The sequence below is a fragment of the Amblyraja radiata genome, chromosome 9 (assembly GCF_010909765.2).
Source record: "Amblyraja radiata isolate CabotCenter1 chromosome 9, sAmbRad1.1.pri, whole genome shotgun sequence".
Classification (NCBI taxonomy): Eukaryota; Metazoa; Chordata; class Chondrichthyes; order Rajiformes; family Rajidae; genus Amblyraja; species Amblyraja radiata.
Window position 1 is genome coordinate 38,297,628 of NC_045964.1, and position 21,113 is coordinate 38,318,740.

General features: G+C 45.8%; 1 protein-coding gene across 1 annotated transcript in view; it reads left to right on the forward strand.

Annotated features, from left to right (window-relative positions):
• Nucleotides 1-21,099, forward strand: part of ppp2r3c (protein phosphatase 2 regulatory subunit B''gamma) — a 51,032-nt gene extending 29,933 nt beyond the window's left edge. The window contains exons 9-11 of the mRNA XM_033026443.1: nucleotides 4,424-4,561; nucleotides 14,375-14,434; nucleotides 20,781-21,099. Coding sequence (XP_032882334.1) covers nucleotides 4,424-4,561; nucleotides 14,375-14,434; nucleotides 20,781-20,969 — 387 coding nt within the window. The 3' untranslated portion in view covers nucleotides 20,970-21,099. The remainder of the gene's footprint in view (nucleotides 1-4,423; nucleotides 4,562-14,374; nucleotides 14,435-20,780) is intronic.
• The last annotated feature ends 14 nt before the right edge of the window (nucleotides 21,100-21,113 follow it).

Consider the following 21,113-nt stretch of genomic DNA (forward strand, 5'->3'; position numbering starts at 1 on the left):
CCCTTTGGGGGGTGGTTAATGTGAGTTTGATGCCGCAGCCCCCCCCCCCCCCCCCCACAAACGCCGTCAGGGAAACAGACCCAACGGGTCTGCACTTGGTCTAGTTAATATATAAAACTCTCGTGCCATCCGCCCGGCTGCCTTTTGATTCGTTCCCATCGTGTGATGTCACAATGCCCAATGCTCGCAGATGTCCAATCGCAATGCCCAATGCTCGCAGATGTCCAATCGGAATGGATCCATTTACATGTACGCCTTCCGACTGCATTTCTTCCTTTGATTCACTCCAACTCCGAAACCAGATGCAGAATCGCCGACATCTTTTCCATTTCGGTAGAGATTTCACTTTTCTTTCTAAGTATCCGCTCCTCATTACATTTCGTCGTGTTTAAGTACAAGTTTTTAATCAAATCCTTCCCCCCCCCCCCCCCACCACCCCAATATTTCAAAAATAAACTGACTTCTTACCCATAGAATCAGCACCAGCCCCAGCCCCTGGTGAGCGTTCCAACATGTGATGTCACAATGCCCGATGCTCACAGATGTCCAATCGAAATGGATTCATTTACACATGCCTTTGCAGGAGCACCAGCACCTGGTGAACGTTCCATCGTGTGATGTCACAATGCCCAATGCTCAAAGACATCGTTGCCATAGTGGCAGTACAGAGAAGGTTCACCAGACTGATTCCAGGGATGTCAGGATTTTCATACGAAGAAAGACAGGATAGACTCGCCTTGTACTTGCTAGATTTTAGAAGATTGAGGGGGTATCTTATAGAAACGTCTAAAATTCTTAAGGGGTTGGACAGGCTAGATGCAGGAAGATTGTTCCAGATGTTGGGGAAGTCCAGAACAAGGGGTCACAGTTTAAGGATAAGGGGGAAATCTTCTAGGACCGAGATGAGAAAAACATTTTACACACAGAGAGTGGTGAATCTCTGGAATTCACTGCCACAGAAGGTAGTTGAGGCCTGTTCATTGGCTATATTTAAGAGGGAGTTAGATATGGCCCTTGTGGCTAAAGGGATCAGGGGGTGTGGAGAGAAGGCAGGTACAGGATACTGAGTTGGATGATCAGCCATGATAATATTGAATGGAGGTGCAGGCTCGAAGGGCCGAATGGCCTACTCCTGCACCTGATTTCTAAGTTTCCCTCATCTAACCCCTCTCCCACCCATCCCTCGCTCCCCCACCCCCCTTCACTCTCTACCCTATCCCCTTCCCTATCTCCCTCCGCCCCTTCCCCCTACCCCTCTTCCACCACTCCCCCTACCCCTCCCCACTCTTCCACTTCTCTCCCTCAGACCACCCCTTTCCCTCCCCCACCCCTCTCTCTCCCCCTCCCTTCCCTCTCCCTCCCCTCTCCACCCCACCCCTTCCCCATACCCCTCTGACCCTCACCACTCTTCCACCTCTCCCCCCTCCCACTATCCCTCCCCACTCTTTCCCCTCTCCCCCCACCTCTCTCCCCCTCCCTCTACACTCGTCCCCCTCCCTCCACACTCTTCCCCCTCCCTCCACACTCTTACCCCTCCCTCCTCCTCTCCATCCCCATCCCTCCCCCCCACATCTCTCTCCCCTCCCCATCCCTCTCTCCTCCCCATCCCTCTCTCCTCCCTCATCCACTTCACTTCTCTCCCCCCTTCCCCCTCCACTCTCCCTCCCCACTCTTTCCCCTCTCTCCACCCGCCCCTCTCCCCTTCCATTCCTCCTCCCCTCCCTCCCCATCCCCCCCCCCCTCACCCACATCTCTCTCCCCATCCCCCTCTTTCACCCCCAACCCCGCTCTCCTTTCCGTCCAAAATCTGTCCCATTTCCTCCTCCTCCTTCCCCTCTTCTCACCCCCCTGCCCCCCACCTGTGTGTTTGGGGGGTGGTTAATGTGAGTGTGATGCCTCAGCACCCCCCCCCCCCGCAAATGCCGTTGGGGAAACACTCAACGGGTCTGCACTTGGTCTAGTTAATATATAAAACTGTGTGCCAGCCGACCAGCCGGCTGCCGTCTGCCTTACTTCCTTTTCATTCGTTCCATCGTGTGATGTCACAATGCCCAATGTTCACATATGTCCAATCGGAATGGAGCCATTTACATATGCCTTTGCAGGAGCCCCAGCCCATGGTGAACGTTCCATTGTGTGATGTCACAATGCCCAAAGACATTCTTGCCATAGAGGGAGTACAGAGAAGGTTCACCAGACTGATTCCTGAGATGTCAGGACTTTCATATGAAGAAAGACTGGATAGACTCGGCTTGTACTCGCTAGATTTTAGAAGATTGAGGGGGGATCTTATAGAAACCGATGTTGGGGAAGTCCAGAACAAGGGGTCACAGTTTAAGGATAAGGGGGGAAATCTTCTGGGACCGAGATGAGAAAAACATTTTTCACACAGAGAGTGGTGAATCTCTGGAATTCTCTGCCACAGAAGGTAGTTGAGGCCAGTTCATTGGCTATATTTAAGAGGGAGTGGCCCTTGTGGCTAAAGGGATCACATGGAGAGAAGGCAGGTACAGGATACTGAGTTGGATGGTCAGCCATGATCATATTGAATGGTGGTGCAGGCTCGAAGGACCGAATGGCCTACTCCTGCACTTAATTTCTATGTTTCCCTCTCCTCACCCCTCTCCCACCCATCCCTCTCTCCCCCACCCCCCTTCCCTCTCTACCACCACCCCCTTCCCCTACCCCTCTGTCCCTCTTCCACCACTCCCCCTACCCCTCCCTCCCCACTCTTCCAGTTCTATCCCCTTATTCACCCCTCTCCCTCCCCCACCCCTCGCTCTTCCCCTCTCTCCCCCACCCCTTCCCCTTCCCCTACCCCTCTGTCCCTCTTCCACCACTCCCCCGTCCCTCTTCCACCACTCCCACTACCCCTCTACCGCTCCCTCCCTCCCCACTCTTCCACTTCTCTCCCCTTCTCTCCTCCCCCTCTCCCTCTCCCATCCCGCTCTCCTCCACCCCCCTTCCCTCTCTACCCCACCCCCTTCCCTCTCTCCCCCCCGCCCCCTTCCCCCTATCCCTCTGTCCCTCTTCCATCACTCCCCCTACCCCTCTCCTCCTCCCTCCCCACTCTACCACTTCTCTCCCCCTTCCCCTCCACTCTCCCTCCCCACTCTTTCCCCTCTCTCCCCCACCCCTCTCCCTCCCTCCTCCCCTCCCTCCCCCACATCTCTCTCCCCATCTCTCACCCCCTATCCCGCTCTCCTTTCCCTCCCAAATCTATCCTGTTTCCTCCTCCTCCTCTCCCCTCCCTCCCCTCTTCTCACCATCCCCCCCCCCCCCCCCCCGCAAACGCCGTTGGGGAAACAGACCCAACGGGTCTGCACTTGGTCTAGTATATTTTAAAAAGCTCACCTTCTGCTACACCAGCCGCTACATTGAATGGATAATCCTCTATTGTATTTACCACATTCACTTGATGTCACCATCAAACATACGCTCCTTTTCCCACTCATTTCAGCATTCAGAAACAGTAACAATGTGGTCCACTTCTCGGTCATTTCCATTGTGTCCTTTCCACATCAGCTTCCTATGCAAAAGCAGCAAAGCCACACTTGTCCTTTAACTTCCTTTCTTCCCAGCATGTATGACTCCAAACACTTTCCAGGTGAAGGAGTGGTTTGTTTGTTATAGTTTCCATTGCATCCTGAGCATGGACTACAGTGTCTGAAGTCTTCTGCACACACAAATGGAAATTGGACAGTAATTTTGCAGAGCTCCATTCAGTCTGCAAACTTGAATTTCCAGTTGCCTATCACTTTAAATGTTCTTTCCCACTGACATTTCTATCCTAGGGACCGTATAGTTTTTTGAAAGCTCTAAATACCTTTCAGGAACAACATTTCATCATTTGATTAAGAAATTAAGTTAACAACCTGAAATCATAAGATTTCATAATCATCCGTGTATTCCTTTTCATTTTGGATGGCAGTGTTTGGTAATGATTGTGATATTCCCATTTACATTTCCTCTAGACCCATTTTTTCTTGTTTCACAAACACCCCTTTTATCTACCACTATCATTTTATCAACTTTTTATTCTTCCCTTGTCATCCTGCATTCCCACATTTGTATCTTAATTTAAAAATGTAGACAATTAACTTTTTCTAAAACTGAAATGCTGCTTGACTATCTGAGCATTTCCAGTATTTTAGTATTCATTTCAAATTTTCAATAAGCGTGTCCCTTTTGTTACATATTTATTTACAATTGTTAAAAAAAAAGATAACTAAACCATTAGGTTTTCTTGCTGAAGCTAGAGAAAACAAAATAAGGGAAATATATCAGAATAATTGAGGGTGGGGGATATAAAGGTTTTTTTTAAAGAAATTGGCTGAATTTTGTCCATCACGTTACTTAATATCTGCAAGTAAAATTGTATCATGGATGTCAAAGGTGACAACTTTTTGCATCTTTTCTCTAGGATTACAAGACTTATCTGGATTTTGTTCTTGCTTTGGAGAATCGAAAGGAACCCGCTGCTCTCCAGTATATCTTTAAATTATTGGATATGGAAAATAAAGGATATCTTAATGTCTTTTCCCTCAATTTCTTTTTCAGGGTAAGTCTTATTAGTGTATTGATGTACCTTTAACAAATTATCCAGATGATACTATGTAACATTGCAACGCATTTGCCATTACTTCAAGGGCTCTAACCATACGAGGCTTTCATTCCAGCTGCCTGGCCATACTATTTGGTGTTGAATCTAACTAGAACATTCGGCGACCTGATTATTTAAATAATTAACTTATAGTAAAACTCCAATAATCCATTCTGTGACTATTTGGAATCCCTGCACGTTTGTTATCTGGCTCATTGGCTGATGACCCGTGCTCCCTTTGAATTTTACTAGGTTTACTGGAAAAAATTATGAAACTACTGCGTGTCCTTTATATCAAAGAAAGTAAATTAAATGTGCGATGGGATGTTAATAAGAATTACATCCAATTGTCCAGAGTTTATGTGTCTGGCACTGCCAATGTCCTGAGCATGCCAGGTTATCTGAGTTTTACTGTATTTTGATTTCTGTGGTACAATATATCAAAATCCCCAAACTAAAACGTACTTAAGGTTTTTTTTTCTCAATATAAAGGAATACCTAATTATGATTACACATTGCACATCTGTATATTTTCACCATAAGTAATTGTGGTATTATGTATCTCGAGTCTAATTAATTAAGTAACTTGTATACGTTAAGTTCTCTTGTATGTTTAAAAAATATTTATTATGGTGGTCTCAAGCCCTTTGAACACTAAGTCTGAGTCTCATGGCAAGGGGGTCACAGGATTTGAAGTTGTTGGGAATACCTTTCAAGCATTCGTTTTGTGTTAGTTGGTTTGCTTGGAGAATCATTAGCCTCCCGAGAGTTGGCTGGAAATTATGCAAGCACGACTTTATTTTTCCCATTGCAATAGATTCTCTTTATATTCCTTCAAATAATTAACCAATTCATGTTAAATTATGTCATGGTCTCTGAATTAATAGCCACTTGTTCATCGCATTTCCTAAAAGTACCCAGAATGCTCTCACATTACGTGTTCTGGGCTTTTGATTAAGCAACAGTGAAATCAACATTGTATGTTCAAACAAGGATAATTAATTAACACTACAGCCTTTACACTTTGGTGCTAGGTTCCATTATTGTTGAAATTGCAGATATTTGTGAAGCTACCTACTTGTTATCTGAAAAGCAAGAACAATTGCAAACGTTGAAAATAAAAATCAAACATTGGGTATACACAAAACATCAGGAAGAATTTCTGGATGATAAATAGAATTAATATTTCATACAGACCACCAAACAGCTGTAGGGAGGTTGGGGATAGCATCAAGCAGGAAATTAGGATGGAGAGTGACACGATTAGTTCAGAGACTCGGGTCCTAAACTTAAAGAAGGAAGACTTTGAAGGAATGAGACGGGAATTTGGCTAGGATAGACGGGCAAATTATGCTTAAAGGGTTGACGGTGGAGATGCAATGATAAACATTTAAAGACCGCATGGATGAACTACAAAAAATTGTTCATCCATGTCTGGCAAAAAAATAAACGGGGAAGGCGGCTCAACAGTGCCTAACGAGGGAAATCAAGGATAGTGTTAAATACAAGGAAAAGGCATATAAATTGGCCAGAGGAAGCAGCAAACCAGATGACTGGGGGGAAATTTAGAACAGAGGAGGACAAAGTGGTTAATTAAGAGAGGGAAAAAAGAGAATGTAAGAAAGCTTGAGGGGAATATAAAAACTGACTCCAAAAGCTTCTTTAGATATGTAAAAAGGAAAAGATTAAAGAAATGCGATTCCTCCTAATGGATAAATCAGACCAATTCATAACGAGTTGGTCTCTCTTTTTGGAATCATATGGTGCAACACAATTGTAAAAAATAACTGTTTCAGGACTGGACGAGGGTTGGTCAAGATTATAAACAATGATCTCCTTACTTTTTTTTGTTTTATTCTCTTTTTTCTATTTTTTTTTTCTCAACTTTCTTCACTCATCCGTCTTTTTTCTTTTTCTTCACACACTATATATCTCACGTCTTTCTATCCTTTACTATCTAATCTCTTTTTCTTATTCTAATCTTTCTTTAATATTAAAAAAAAAAGAAGCTGTACATAAAATGTATTATGAAAATATATATTAGGCACTTTGGTGCCATATGATTGTACTTCTAATAAAATAAAATAATTTAAAAAAAAGATTAATGAAGACAAATGTAGGTCCCTTACAATCAGAGACAGGTGAATTTAAAATGGGAAGCAAAGAAATGGCAGAACAGTTAAACGAGTATTTTGGTTCTGTCTTCACTAAGGAAGACACAAATAATCTCCCAGAAATACTAGGGGACTAAGGATCATGCTTGACTAATCTTCTGGAATTTTTTTTAGATTTACCAAGTAGAATGGATGAGGGAGAGCCAGTGGATGTGGTGTATCTGGACTTTCAAAAAGCCTTTGACAAGGTCCCAAACATGAGATTAGTGTGCAAAATTGGAGCACATGGTATTGGGGGTATGGTATTGACATGGATAGAGAACTGGTTGGCAGACAGGAAGCAAAGAGTGGGAATTAACGGGTCTTTTCAAGAATGGCAGGCAGTAACTACAGGCAATGAGATTTCTCCGCGAACCCGCGGATTTCTAAGGATTTTGAAATTCATTAAAAAAAAAAAAAATCTCTATAAATCTATAAATGGATTTCCGCGAGACAGTGGGGGCGGGACTGATGATCGAGGGCGCCGATTGGATGAGGGACGTCGGTCAGCAGGCAGTGGGGGGGGGTGGGACATGATGATTCAGTGCGATGATTGTAAGAGGGAGGCATCCGCGGGTGGGACAAGGCGAGGCCTGGTGGAGCGAGGCGACGGGGCCGGGAGTGCAGTTAGCGGCGGCCCCAGGGGAGGGCTGCGGGAGAATGGGCACTGGGCTGGGAAAGGGCGGGGCGCGGCTGCAGGGCCGGGGCCTTGTCGGTGTCAATAAGTGTTTTAAAGCAAGTAAAAGGAGTGTGTGTGAGCCCTGGTGAGCAGGGGGGAGTCTCTGTGAGTGTGTAAAGGTGAGGGGATATCCCTGTGAGTGTGAGCAGTGAGGGGATCCCTGTGAGTGAATAAAGGTGTGGGGTTTCCTGTGAGTGTGAGCAGTGAGGGAGTCCCTGTGAGTGTGAGCAAAGGTAATGGGGGGGGAGGTCCCTGTGAGTATGAGCAGTGAGGCGTTCCCTGTGAGTGGAGAAGACCCTGTGAGAAATTAAGGGTAAACAGGCAGGAAAACTGTTATTTCAAGGTACAATTATCAAAACAATTCTGCCACCTTTTACCCCCGCCAGGGGCATTGCCCCTTGGACTCCTAATCCCCCTGGACCCTCCTCTTCCTCTTTTTTCATTTTTTCCTGTCTCATGCCTGTAACTAGTGGGATGCCACAAGGCTCGGTGCTGGGACCTCAGTTATTTACAATATATATTAACGATTTAGACGAGGGAATTAAATGTGATATCTTGTCTGCGGATGACACAAAGCTGGGTGGCAGTGTGAGCTACGATGAGGATGCTATGAGGCTGCAGAGTGACTTGGATAGGTTGGGTGAGTGGGCAGATGCATGGCAGACGCAGTATAATGTGGATAAATGTGAGGTTATCCACTTTGGTAGCAAAAACAGGAAGGCAGATTATTATCTGAATTGTGTCAGGTTAGGAAAAGGGGAGGTTCAGTTGTACAGGGCCCTAGTGAGACCACACCTGGAATATTGTGTGCAATTTTGGTCTCCTAATTTGTGGTAGGACATTATTGCTATTGAGGGAGTGCAGCGTAAGTTCACCAGGTTAATTCCTGGGATGGCGGGACTGACATATGAAAGAATGGGTTGACTGAGCTTGTATTCACTGGAATTTAGAAGGATGAGAGGGTATCTTATAGAAACATATAAAATTCTTAAAGGATTGGACAGGCTAGATGCAGGAAAAATGTTCCCGATGTTGGGAGAGTCCAGAACCAGGGGTCACAGTTTTTGAATAAGGGGTAGACCATTTAGGACTGAGATGAGGAAACATTTTTTCACCCAGATAGTAGTGAATCTGTGGAATTATCTGCTACAGAAGGCAGTGGAGGCCATTTCACTGGATGTCAAGTCAACTTTATTTGTCACATACTCATACAAGATGTGCAGTGAATGTCTGCAGATTGTGCAAAACTACAGAACAGAATCAGTATTTACATGTTAGAAAATAATTTTTTACAAAAGACACAACACAACAGTAAATTAGTACAGTAAATTATTCCCTGGTGAGATAAGAGTTTACAGTCCTGATGGCCTGTGCGAAGAAACTGTCTCATCCTCTCTGTTTTCACAGCATGACAGCGGAGGTGTTTGCCTGACCGTAGCAGCTGGAACAGTCCATTGCTGGGGTGGTGGTGGTCCCCCATAATGTTGCTGGCTCTGGATCTGCACCTCCTGGTGTATAGGTCCTGCAGGGGAGCGAGTGTAGTTCCCATAGTGCGTTCGACTGAACGCACTACTCTCTGCAGAGCCTTCCTGTCCTGGGCAGAGCTGTTCCCAAACCAGTTTGTGATGTTGCCGGACAAGATGCCTTCTACAGCCCCAGCGTAGAAGCACTGAAGGATCCTCAGAATTTCCTCAGATGCCTGAGGAGGTAAAGGCGCTGCCTTGCCTTACTCACCAGTGCGGCAGTGTGTGTTGTCCATGTCAGATCCTCTGTGATGTGGACTCCTAGGTATTTAAAGCAGCTCACCCTATCCACAGTAGTCCCATTTATCTCCAGTGGTGTGTACGTCCTCGGATGTTGTGTCCTTCTAAAGTCCACAATCAGCTCCTTAGTTTTTGTGACATTCAAGAGGAGGCTGTTGTCCTGTCACCAGAGTGCCAGATCAGCCACCTCCTCGTTCATCGTTATCGGAGATCAGGCCCACCACCACAGTGTCATCAACAAACTTGATGATGGAGTTGGAGCTGAACCTGGCCACACAGTCATGTGTGCACAGGGAGTACAGTAGAGGGCTAAGGACGCAACCCTGGGGGGATCCTGTGTTCAGGGTGAGGAGGTTGGAGGTATGGCTCCCCATCTTGACCACCTGGTGGTGAGAACGTCCAGGACCCAGGCACACAGGGGTGTTAAGCCCCAGTTCCAGCAGCTTCTCAGCCAGTCTGGTGGGGACTATCGTATTGTAAGCTGAGCTGAAGTCAATGAACAGCATCCTCACATAGCCTTCCTTCTGGCTGCCAAGGTGAGAGAGCGGTGTACAGAACCTGGGAGACCGCATCAATCGTGGATCTGTTCGGACGGTATGCGAACTGCATGGGTCCATGTTACAAGGGAGGAAGGCGCAGATGTGGTTCTTGATCAGCCTCTCGAAGCATTTCATGACTACCGAGGTGAGGGCCATTCAATGGTCGGTAGTCATTCAAGCAAGCTGGAGAGGCATTCTTTGGCACTGGAACAATGGTGGATCTTTTGAAGCAGGCAGGGACCACAGACTTGGCCTGGGAGTGGTTGAATATTGTGGTGAGCACTGGAGCAAGCTGAGTAGCATAAGACTTTAGTACTCGCCCAGATATACCATCTGGGCCTACAGCTTTCCTCGTGTTCACACGCGTCAGAGACCTCCTCACGTCGTGCTCGGACACTGAGAATGTGTGCATATCCCCAGCGGTGGACCTCCCCCCAGCCTTGCTAGCCAGCGCGCTGGCGGTGTTGTTGTTAGCCGGCGAGCTAGGGGTGATGTTGCCCGTCTCGAATCGTGCGTAGAAGGAGTTCAGGTCATCAGCTAGGGAGGTGCCGGCACTTCCAGTTGAGGGGGGGGGGGGGGGGGGCTGCACCGGTAGTTATGTTTTCAAGAGAGAATTAAATTTAGTTCTTAGGGCTAAAGGAATCAAGCGATATGGGGAATAAGCAGAAACGGGGTACTGATTTTAGATGATCAGCCATGATCATATTGAATGGCGGCGCTGGCTCGAAGGGTCGAATGGCCTACTCCTGCACCTATTTTTCTAAGCCACAGTATTTTTTGAGCTCACATTTAACCTGCTGGGTATACTAGTTTGGTCTACTTAGCCGGGTAACAATGCTGCAGAACAATTTGCAAGGTGCCAACCAAGTGAAAATGGGCATTGATTTATAGAAAGATTACAATTACAGCAAACTCTAATATTGTCATTGACAGAGGTGTAGTTATTAGATTGGTAAGAACTATACCCTGCTGGAACCAGAAGTTGTTGTTGAGTCAGGTACAGTAACAATATTTAAAACACACTTGAGAGATAGGTACACGGTGGGAAAGATTTAGAGGGAAATGGGCCAAGCAAGGTAAATGGGACGAGCTTTGAATAAGGCATTGTGATCGACATGGATGAGTTGAGACCAAGGTTATTTTTCCATGCTGTGTGACCCTAACGCAGCTCTTTGTATTGGGTTCTGGTTAGGTATATATTTCAGTAAGTATTCCAACTTGCTTCTTGCAGATTGGACTGTTTAGTACAATCACGTGTCCTGTTCTTGATGAATATTTGGGTATTTCATATTTGAACCGATCAAGAACTTGTTTGAAGACACAGGAAGCCGCTTGATTAGTTTAGTTTAGAAATGCAGCGTGGAAACAGGCTCTTCAGCCCACTAAGTCTGTGCTGACCAGAAATCATCCATACACTAGTTCTATCCTACACACTAGGGACAATATTTATAACAAGAGGAATCAAATATTTATAACAAGAGGAATCGAATATTTATAACACGAGGAATCGAATATAGGAGCAAAGAGGTCCTTCTGCAGTTGTACAAAGCCCTAGTGAGACCACACTTGGAGTATTGTGTGCAGTTTTGGTCCCCTAATTTGAGGAAGGAAATTCTTGCTATTGAGGGAGTGCAGCGTAGGTTTACAAGGTTAATTCCCGGGATGGTGGGACTGTCATATGCTGAGAGAATGGAGCAGCTGGGCTTGTACACTCTGGAGTTTAGAAGTATGAGAGGGGATCTCATTGAAACATATAAGATTGTTAAGGGTTTGGACACGCTAGAGGCAGGAAACATGTTCCTGATGTTGGGGGAGTCCAGAACCAGTGGCCACAGTTTAAGAATAAGGAGTAAGCCATTTAGAACGGAGACGAGGAAACGCTTTTTCTCACAGAGAGTTGTGAGTCTGTGGAACTCTCTTAAAAACATATTGCTCAAAGAAATTTACTTACCATATTATTTGTACACAAAATCCATTCGTCTCTCTTTGTTTCCTGTTGTACCAAGATGTTTTAAATGTTCTAGTTATTTTTGTTCCTTTGCACTGTTGAATTTCTTTAAGTTCCGGAATTGGTCTGCCATTTTCAATTATTTTGGTCTTTTCCTCGTAAGTTTGCTGTGAGAAACTCTTCAGGTAATCACTATCCATCTTTGAAAAACCCGCCAAGAAACTTGCGATTGCGCATGCGCAGTAGGCTGGTGCGTATGCACAGCGCACCATATGCACGCAGTCCACAGTGTAAAGGCAGAATTTCAGCTGCTTTTAGGAACCATTCCCACTGATGGCTTGAAGCATCGTTGACAGCACGGGAGTAGCACATACTTCCTCGTTTTAAATGTACTGCGGATGAAAGGCACGGGGGAATTATGCCTCCCTAAGAGATCGATCTCTTAGGGAAGCATAATTCTCCCGTGACACTACTATTAATGACCATTTTATATATGTTTTATATATATTTTATATATATAAAATAATGACCATTTTGTGATTTTAGTCAGGGTAGGCACTGCCTACCTTGCCAACCCTGACAGCACGTGCCTGGAATACAGTTGCCTTGCCCAGCTGCACTGCAATCTCTTCCACTGTGCGCATGGGATTGTGTGGTCGTTTAATGGCGGTGTTTACATTTTTAGGATTAATGCAAATCCGTATTTCTTCCTGATTCTTTTCCGTTGCTACGTCCACGGTCAAGACCCAATCCGATGGGTCAGCGACAGGGGTAATCACACCCATAGTCACCATTCTGTCGAGTACACCTTGTATACGGTTCCACATAGCAAGGGGAATCTGGTGTGCCGGACGGACAACTGGGAGTACCTCGGGGTCAGTCGTGATTGTGTACTTGACAGGTAACCTGCCCTGCTTGTTGTCGAACAGACTTTTGTATTGAGTCAGCATTTGTTGAGTGAAGCCACATGTAGCAGACAGTTGATAGACAGATGTACTGAAGGTGACCAGACCCAAGTCGTTACAAGCATCAATGCCTAGCAGAGAAGGCATTTTTTCACGGACAATAAAGAAGCTCAGGCTGTGGACACGTGAATCAAACTAGCATCGTAGCTCGACTTGACCGACAGGGAGCACTGTGCCACCTGCAAATGGAAGTAGAGTTTGATTGATGACTTCATTTTTTCGAATCCTATTGAGTTCAGATAAGGATAAAACGTTGCAACAAACTCCAGTGTCGAGTTTAACAATAACATTCATTCCGTTAATGAGAGTGACCATGGGATCTTGATGTTTACGAGACAAATCCGACAAGGAATGTATGTTGATATCCAGTCTCTCGTTAGCAGGCAGTATGTCCTCATTAGTCAGAGAAGCTTGTGTGGGAGCCGCATGGGAAAGCTCTGGATCTAAGCTCTCACGTTAGAGGAGGTGGACAGATTACTTTGTCTGTATTCTGTTTCCATGCGAATGGCAACAACGAATGAAGTGATTTCTGCGTTTACAGAAGTGGAAACGTTTTCCATAAGCCGGGCAACATTCACGAATGCCTGCATGCGAACCTCCATAGTTCACACAATTATTAATGAAACTTAACACCAGATCTACCAGGCACCTGTGAAAACTGGCGTTCGGCCTGATAAACCGTGCCGGCAACATTAACATTATAGTCCGAATGGGGACTCTGCCCCAAAGATTTGGTGTGAGAATCTGTCATTTCTGCAATACGACAGCGATTTTCAGCACTCTACAGAAGTGAGATCAGCATCACGTAGAAGTTCATCACGTACCTTATCATTGAGAATTCCATAAACCAATCTGTCTCGTATCAGACTATCGCACAAATTGTCAAATTCATATCAACTGGCGGTGCTTCAAAGAACTGATGTTCGCTTCGCCAGGTTCACCCAGCCTTTGGCTGCAAGAAAAAAAATTATGGCGCTCCATCACAAGATTAATGCGTAACTCACATAGTTGTTTGAACTTGTTAAAGTAGGCACTCAGGGTCTTGAATAGATTCAGCCGGAACAATCTGGACACCCGCAGCATTGAACTGCGCCGATTCATAATGAAATCTTCTAGCACGTCGAGTGGCCTCTGTACTGGCCAAGTTGAGGAGAATAGAGGCACCAACATCTGGAGCGGCGGCAGCATGCGCCGCATGAACATACACAGTGAAATCCTCTTCAAAGATGCGGCAACGCTCGGCGAGGTCACCATCAAACACTAAAGACCCAGGCTTGCGAAGAGAAGCAGCCATTGTAAAACCACAAAATGAACACAAAACAAAAAAACTAAAATAAACGTAAACCAACTAGGCGAGGAGAGGGTCCAAAATTTCTGACACCATGTTGAAATGATCAGACTCACACATAGTGATTAGAATCCATAGTCTTTTATTAGCAACTCTGCGGAGGAAACACCAGGTGCTTTCGTCTCCATGCATTCAGCTAATCTAACTAGAGAGAGAGAGAGAGAGAGAGAGAGATAACTCACTATCAAGCCTGTGGGCGGATCAGCAGTATGAGTGACATAAGGAATGTGCAGCATGCATAATCTTTGTGGTAACATATATATATATATATATATATAGTACTAACACACTAATCTACAGTGATTTTAGCAGAAATGTTTTTCTGATTTATTTGTATATCATGTGGTGGTAATATAATTTGTTTGTATTCATACAGGCTATCCAGGAACAAATGAAACTTCATGGGCAGGAGCCAGTTTCTTTTCAAGATGTTAAGGTATATTTGTAACTGTGATATTGATTATAAAGAATACAATTAAAGAACAACTACTTCTGCAATTTTTGTAAATGTGCCATTTGATCATAGTAGTGAGATAGGATTAAATTGTTTATCATAAATGAAAAACGGTGATGGACAGTACAATTTTTAACTGGCCATTTTCCTTTCCAAGTGGTATTCCCATAAGACCCGTGCTGGATTCAAAACAACTTGTTAAAGTATAGCCTTGCATTGTATGTCCACAAGGTTAATTCCCAGGATGGCGGGACTGTCATATGCTGAGAGAATGGAGCGGCTGGGCTTGTATACTCTGGAATTTAGAAGGATGAGAGGTGATCTTATTGAAACATATAAGATTATTAAGGGTTTGAACACGCTAAAGGCAGGAAACATGTTCCCGATGAGGGGTAAGCCATTTGGAACGGAGATGTGGAAACACTTTTTCACATAGAGGAAACAATTTGTCCTACAGGCAGCAATTGAAGAGAGCACCCCCAGAGGTGAGGACTGTACAGAGCTGGGTGGGGGGGGCAGGGGCAGGGGGGGCAGAGGAACAACTCCAGGACTGCTTAGAGTCTGTAGACTGGGCAATGTTCAAGGACTCGGTAACAGACCTGAATGAATACGCCACAGTCGTTACAGACTTCATAAGGAAATGTGTGGAGGACTGTGTCCCAACAAAAACCTTCAGAGTGTTTCCGAACCAGAAGCCTTGGATGAACCATGAGATCCGCATTCTTCTGAAGACCAGACCCGGGCATTCAGGTCTAGAGATGCAGAGGTCTACAAGAAGTCCAGATACGACCATGGTAAAGCCATCAAAAAGGCCAAAAGGGACTTTTGCTCTAAGCTGGAGGATGAGACTGACGTTCGGCAACTGTGGCGGGGCTTAAATGCCATCACCTCCTACAAGGCGAAATCAGGAGGCAGCTCAAATGTCAGCGCAGCATCACTCCCTGATGAGCTCAATGCATTCTACGCACACTTTGATAGGGAGAACACTTATGTGCCTCCCCGAGCCCCCATTTGCCATGATGGTATTTCAGTCACAGTCACAGAGGCCGACGTTAGAAGATCCTTCAGAAGGGTGAACCCTCGGCAAGCGCCTGGACCTGATGTCTCAAAACTTGTGCAGACCAAATGGCTGGAGTTTTTACGGACATTTTCAACATCTCACGTCTGAGGTTCCCATCTGCTTCAAAAGGGCATCAATAATACCAGTGCCCAAGAAGAGCAAGGTGACATGCCTCAACGACTATCGACCAGTGGCACTAACTTCTAAGTGCTTTGAGAGGTTGATTATGGCGTATATCAACTCCTACCTCGACAAGAACCTGGACCCACTGCAGTTCGCTTTCCGCGACAACAGGTCAACGGTGGATGCGATCTCACTGGCTCCCCAATCCGCTCTGGACCACTTGGACAACAAAAACTCGTATGTCAGGCTGTTCATAGACTAGAGCTCGGCGTTTAATACCATCATCCCCTCCAAGCTGGTTACCAAGCTCACGGATCTGGGTCTCTGCGCATCCCTCTGCAATTGGATCCTCGACTTCCTCATCCACAGACCATAGTCTGTCCGTATTGGTGGAAATGTGTCATCCTCGATAACAATCCGCACGGGAGCACCTCAAGGCTGCGTGCTCAGCCCCCTGCTGTACTCACTCTATACTCATGACTGTAGCCGGACATAGTGCGAACTCCATCAAGTTTGACGATGGCACCACTGTTGTGGGACGAATCACAGATGGTGATGAGTCAGAGAATAGAAGTGAGATCGACCGATTGGCCAAATGGTGCCAGCGCAACAACCTGGCTCTCAACACCAGCAAAACCAAGGAACTGATTGTGGACTTTGGAAGGGGTAGACTAGGGACCCACAATCCCGTTTATATCAACGGGACGATGGTGGAAAGGGTAAAAAACTTCAAATTCCTGGGCGTGCATATTTCCGAAGATGTTTCCTGGTCCCAGCACACTGATCCAATTATAAAGAAAGCACATCAGTGCCTCTACTTCCTGAGAAGATTACAGAGAGTCGGTATGTCAAGGAGGACTCTCTCGAACTTCTACAGGTGCACAGCAGAGAGCATACTGACTGGCTGCATCGTGGCTTGGTTCGGCAACTTGAACGTCCAGGAGCGGAAAAGAATGCAGAAAGTTGTGACCACTGCCCAGTCCATCATCAGCTCTGACCTCCCCACCATCGAAGGGATATATTGCAGTCGCTGCCTCAAAAATGCTGCCAACATCATCAAAGACCCACCATCCTGGTCACACCCTCATCTCTCCGTTGCCATCGGGAAGAAGGTACAGGAGCCTGAAATCTGGAACATCCAGGTTGAGGAACAGCTTCTTCCCCGCAGCCATCAGGCTATTAAACACAACATCAAATAAGCTCTGAACAATAACAGTCTATTATTATTATTATTGCACTTTATCTGTTTATTTATTGTGTATATATGATCTATGGACGATAGACACACTGAACTTTTATATTCCGTTCTGTATTATGTTTACAATAGACAATAGACAATAGGTGCAGGAGTAGGCCATTCGGCCTACTGTGATCATGGCTGATCATCCCCAATCAGTACCCCGTTCCTGCCTTCTCCCCATATCCCCTGACTCCGCTATTTTTTAAGAGCCCTATCTAGCTCTCTCTTGAAAGCATCCAGAGAACCTGCCTCCACCGCCCTCTGAGGCAGAGAATTCCACAGACTCACAACTCTCTGTGGGGATAAAGTGTTTCCTCGTCTCCGTTCTAAATGGCTTACTCAGTCTTAAACTGTGGCCCCTGATTCTGGACTCCACCAACATCGGGAACATGTTTCCTGCCTTTAGCGTGTCCAAACCATTAACAATCTTATATGTTTCAATGAGCTGCCCTCTCATCCTTCTAAACTTCAGAGTGTACAAGCCCAGCCACTCCATTCTCTCAGCATATGACAGTAGCGCCATCCCTTGTAAACCTACGCTGCACTCCTTCAATAACAAGAATGTCCTTCCTTAAATTAGGGGACCAAAACGGCACACAATACTCCAAGTGTGGTCTCATTGGGGCTCTGTACAACTGCAGGACCTCTTTGCTCCTATATTTGACGACTCTTGTTATAAAGGCCAACATGCCATTCGCTTTCTTCACTGCCTGCTGTACCTGCATGCTTACTTTCATAGACTGATGAATAAGGACCCCCAGATCCCATTGTACTTCCCCTTTTCCCAACTTGACGCCATTTAGATAGTAATCTGCCTTCCTGTTTTTGCTACCAAATTGGATAACCTCACATTTATCCGCATTAAACTTCATCTGCCATGCATCTGCCCACTCCCCCAACCTGTCAAAGTCACCCTGCATTCTCATGGCATCCTCCTCACAGTTCACACTGCCACCCAACGTTGTGTCATCTGCAAATTTGTTAATGTTACTTTGAATCCCTTCATCCAAATCATTGATGTTATTGTAAATAGCTGCGGTCCCAGCACCGAGCCTTGCGGTACCCCACTAGTCACTGCCTGCCATTCTGAAAGGGAGCCGTTAATCCCTACTCTTTGTTTCCTGTCAACCAATTTTCTATCCATGTCAGCACTCTACCCCCAATACCATGTGCCCTAATTTTTCCCACTAATCTCCTATGTGGGACCTTATCAAATGCTTTCTGAAAGTCCAGGTACACTGCATCCACTGGCTCTCCCTTGTCCATTTTCCTAGTTACATCTTCAAAAAATTCCAGAAGATTAGTCAAGCATGATTTCCCCTTCGTAAATCCCTGCTGACTCGGACCAATCCTGTTACTGCTATCCAAATGTGTGGCTATTTCATCTTTTATAATTGACTCCAGCATCTTCCCCACCACCGATGTCAGGCTAACTGGTCTATAATTCCCTGTTTTCTCTCTCCCGCCTTTCTTAAAAAGTGGGATAACATTAGCTACCCTCCAATTCACAGGAACTGATCCTGAGTCTATAGAACATTGGAAAATTACAATGCATCCACGATTTCTAGAGCCATTTCCTTAAGTACCCTGGGATGCAGACCATCAGGCCCTGGGGATTTATCAGCCTTAAGTCCCATCAACATCATACTTGCCAATTTCTAACAGCCTCAAGCTCGTCCACTTTATTTCTTATACTTCGCGCTTTAATATACAGCACTTTGACCTTCGTATTCACTTCCCCCCTTGCACCGCTCGCAATTTACCCTGACCTTACTCTGTTGTCACTTCTCGAGCTTTCCTTCCCATTCGAGAATCTTTTGTAATTTTTCCTGTATTCACTTCCCCTTGAACTCCATCTTTATACTCCCAATTTGTCAATCCCTCCCCCCTACTATTTAGTTTAAACACACACGTGTAGCCCAAGCAAACCTGCCTGCCAGAATGTCGGTCCCCCTCCAGTTAAGGTATAACCCGTCCCTATTGTACAGGTCACCCCTACCCCAGAAGAGATCCCAGTGGCCTATAAATTTAAATCCTTGCTCCCTGCTCCAGCCCCTCCGCCACACATTCAGATCCCCTATCTCCCTGTTCCTGCCCTCACTAGCACGAGGTACTGGAAGCAATCCAGAGATAACCACCCTAGAAGTCTGGCTTTTCAGTCTTACCAACTCTCTGAACTCATGTTGGAGAACCTCCTTCCTCTTCTTCCTGATGTCATTTGTGCCTACGTGAACTTCTGGCTGTTCACCTTCTCTCTCGAGGATGTTCTGAATTCGGCTCATGACATCCTGAACCCTGGCACCAGGGAGGCAACAGACCATCCTCGCACCTCGTCTGCCGCCACAGAATCTCCTGTCCGCTCCTCGGACAATGGAGTCACCCACCACTAGGGCTCTGCCCGATGTCGGACTTGCCGGTCGAGTCCCATCTCTAAGATTGGAGCCACCGACGTGTCCGCCGCTCGGACTGGAAACATCGTATCCCCGGACATTTCCCAAGAGGGCGTACCTGTTTTTATTAGGCACAGCCACCTGGGTCTTCTGCACTCCACAATTTCCACCCTTTCTCTCCATCACACACCTTGGTTCTTCCCGTATCCTCGGTGTGACTACCTCACTGTAGGTCCTGTCGTGGAAACTCTCGTTTTCCCGGATAGCCCTGAAGTCATCCAGCTGCTTCTCCAGTGCCCCAACACGGTCCTTCAGGAGCTGAAGCTGGACGCACTTGCCACAGTTGCAGCAGCCATAGGCTCCATCCGTGTCCCTGAACACCCACATTCTGTAAGCCTCACACTGTCTCATCTGCCCCGACGTGTTCACCGCGTTCCGTCCTTTCGAGCTTTATGCGTGGCCTCCTCTCCTCACCGAAGACTCTCGAGCCAAAGACGCACTTCCCTCACAGCCGCTCCCTAAGAGCTGTCTTGCTTATATTGACTGATAAATTGCCTAATTTACCAATTTACAAAGCACATTCCTGTTTTAAACTGTTTTACCCCTCTGACTCACCTATAACTCTCCTCCCACACGGGCGTGAGCCAATCAGTGCTTTTTCCTGCGTCTTCAAAATCCACGTAAGCTCTGAGTTAAGTCTGTCTGTGTTTTGCCGCACTTTTTAAACTTTCCCCCTCTGATTCTCCTCCCACACGGGCTTGAGCCAATCAGTGCTTTTTCCTGCTTCTCTTTGCTGCTGCATCTTCAAACTCCACGTAAGCTCTGAGAAGTCTGTCTGTGTTTTGCCACTCTTTTTAAACTGTTTCCCCCCCTCTGACTCACCTCTAACTCTCCTCCCACACGGGGTTGAGCCAATCAGTGCTTTTTCCTGCTTCAAAATCCACGTAAGCTCTGAGTTCTGTTGCGCTGCAGCAAGCAAGAATTTCATTATCCTATTTGGGACACAAGACAATAAAACTCTCTTGACTGGAATTCTCTGCCTCAGGGGGCGGTGGTGGCCTATTCTCTGGATACTTTCAAGAGAGAGCTAGATAGGGCTCTTAAAGATAGCGGAGTCAGGGGATATGAGAAGGCAGGAACGAGGTACTGATTATGGATGATCTGCCATGATCACATTGAATGGCGGTGCTGGCTTGATGGGCCGAATGGCCTACTCCTGCACCTATTGTCTATTGCCTATAATCCGACTTCAAAAAGGCAGGAGCAATTATTCCTCACTGAGCAGAATTGTGACAATATGTTATTGCTGGGATCTATAGAAACTCCAGCTTAGCTGTTACATTTAGGCAGAGTAAAATATAGACAAAGCACAAAGCGCTGAAGTAACTCAGTGAGTCAGGCAGCAACTGGAGAGAACCAATGGACAATGTTTTTCTTTAAACCGTATAGGCTTGTTTTTACTGCAATGAATGTATAACCTATAAGTTATACTGAAAAATATTTTAATTTTTGCAGGATGAAATCTTTGACATGGTTAAACCTAAAGACCCATATAAAATCACACTTCAAGATTTGATAAGCAGTGGGCAAGGCGACACTGTCAGCAGTATTCTAATTGATCTAAATGGATTTTGGACTTATGAAAACCGCGAAGTTCTTGTTGCGAATGACAATGATGGTAATGCCGAACTGGATGACTCGTGATTTTACGCATTGTTTCTGTTTGTTTTCCCCCCTCGGTTTACTTGAGCATTTGTATTGAATTGCTGTGGATTGTACATAGTGTAAAAATAGTTTGCAGAAATTTTATTAAAGTTCTGTAGTTTAAAAAGGCGAATAGACAATTTA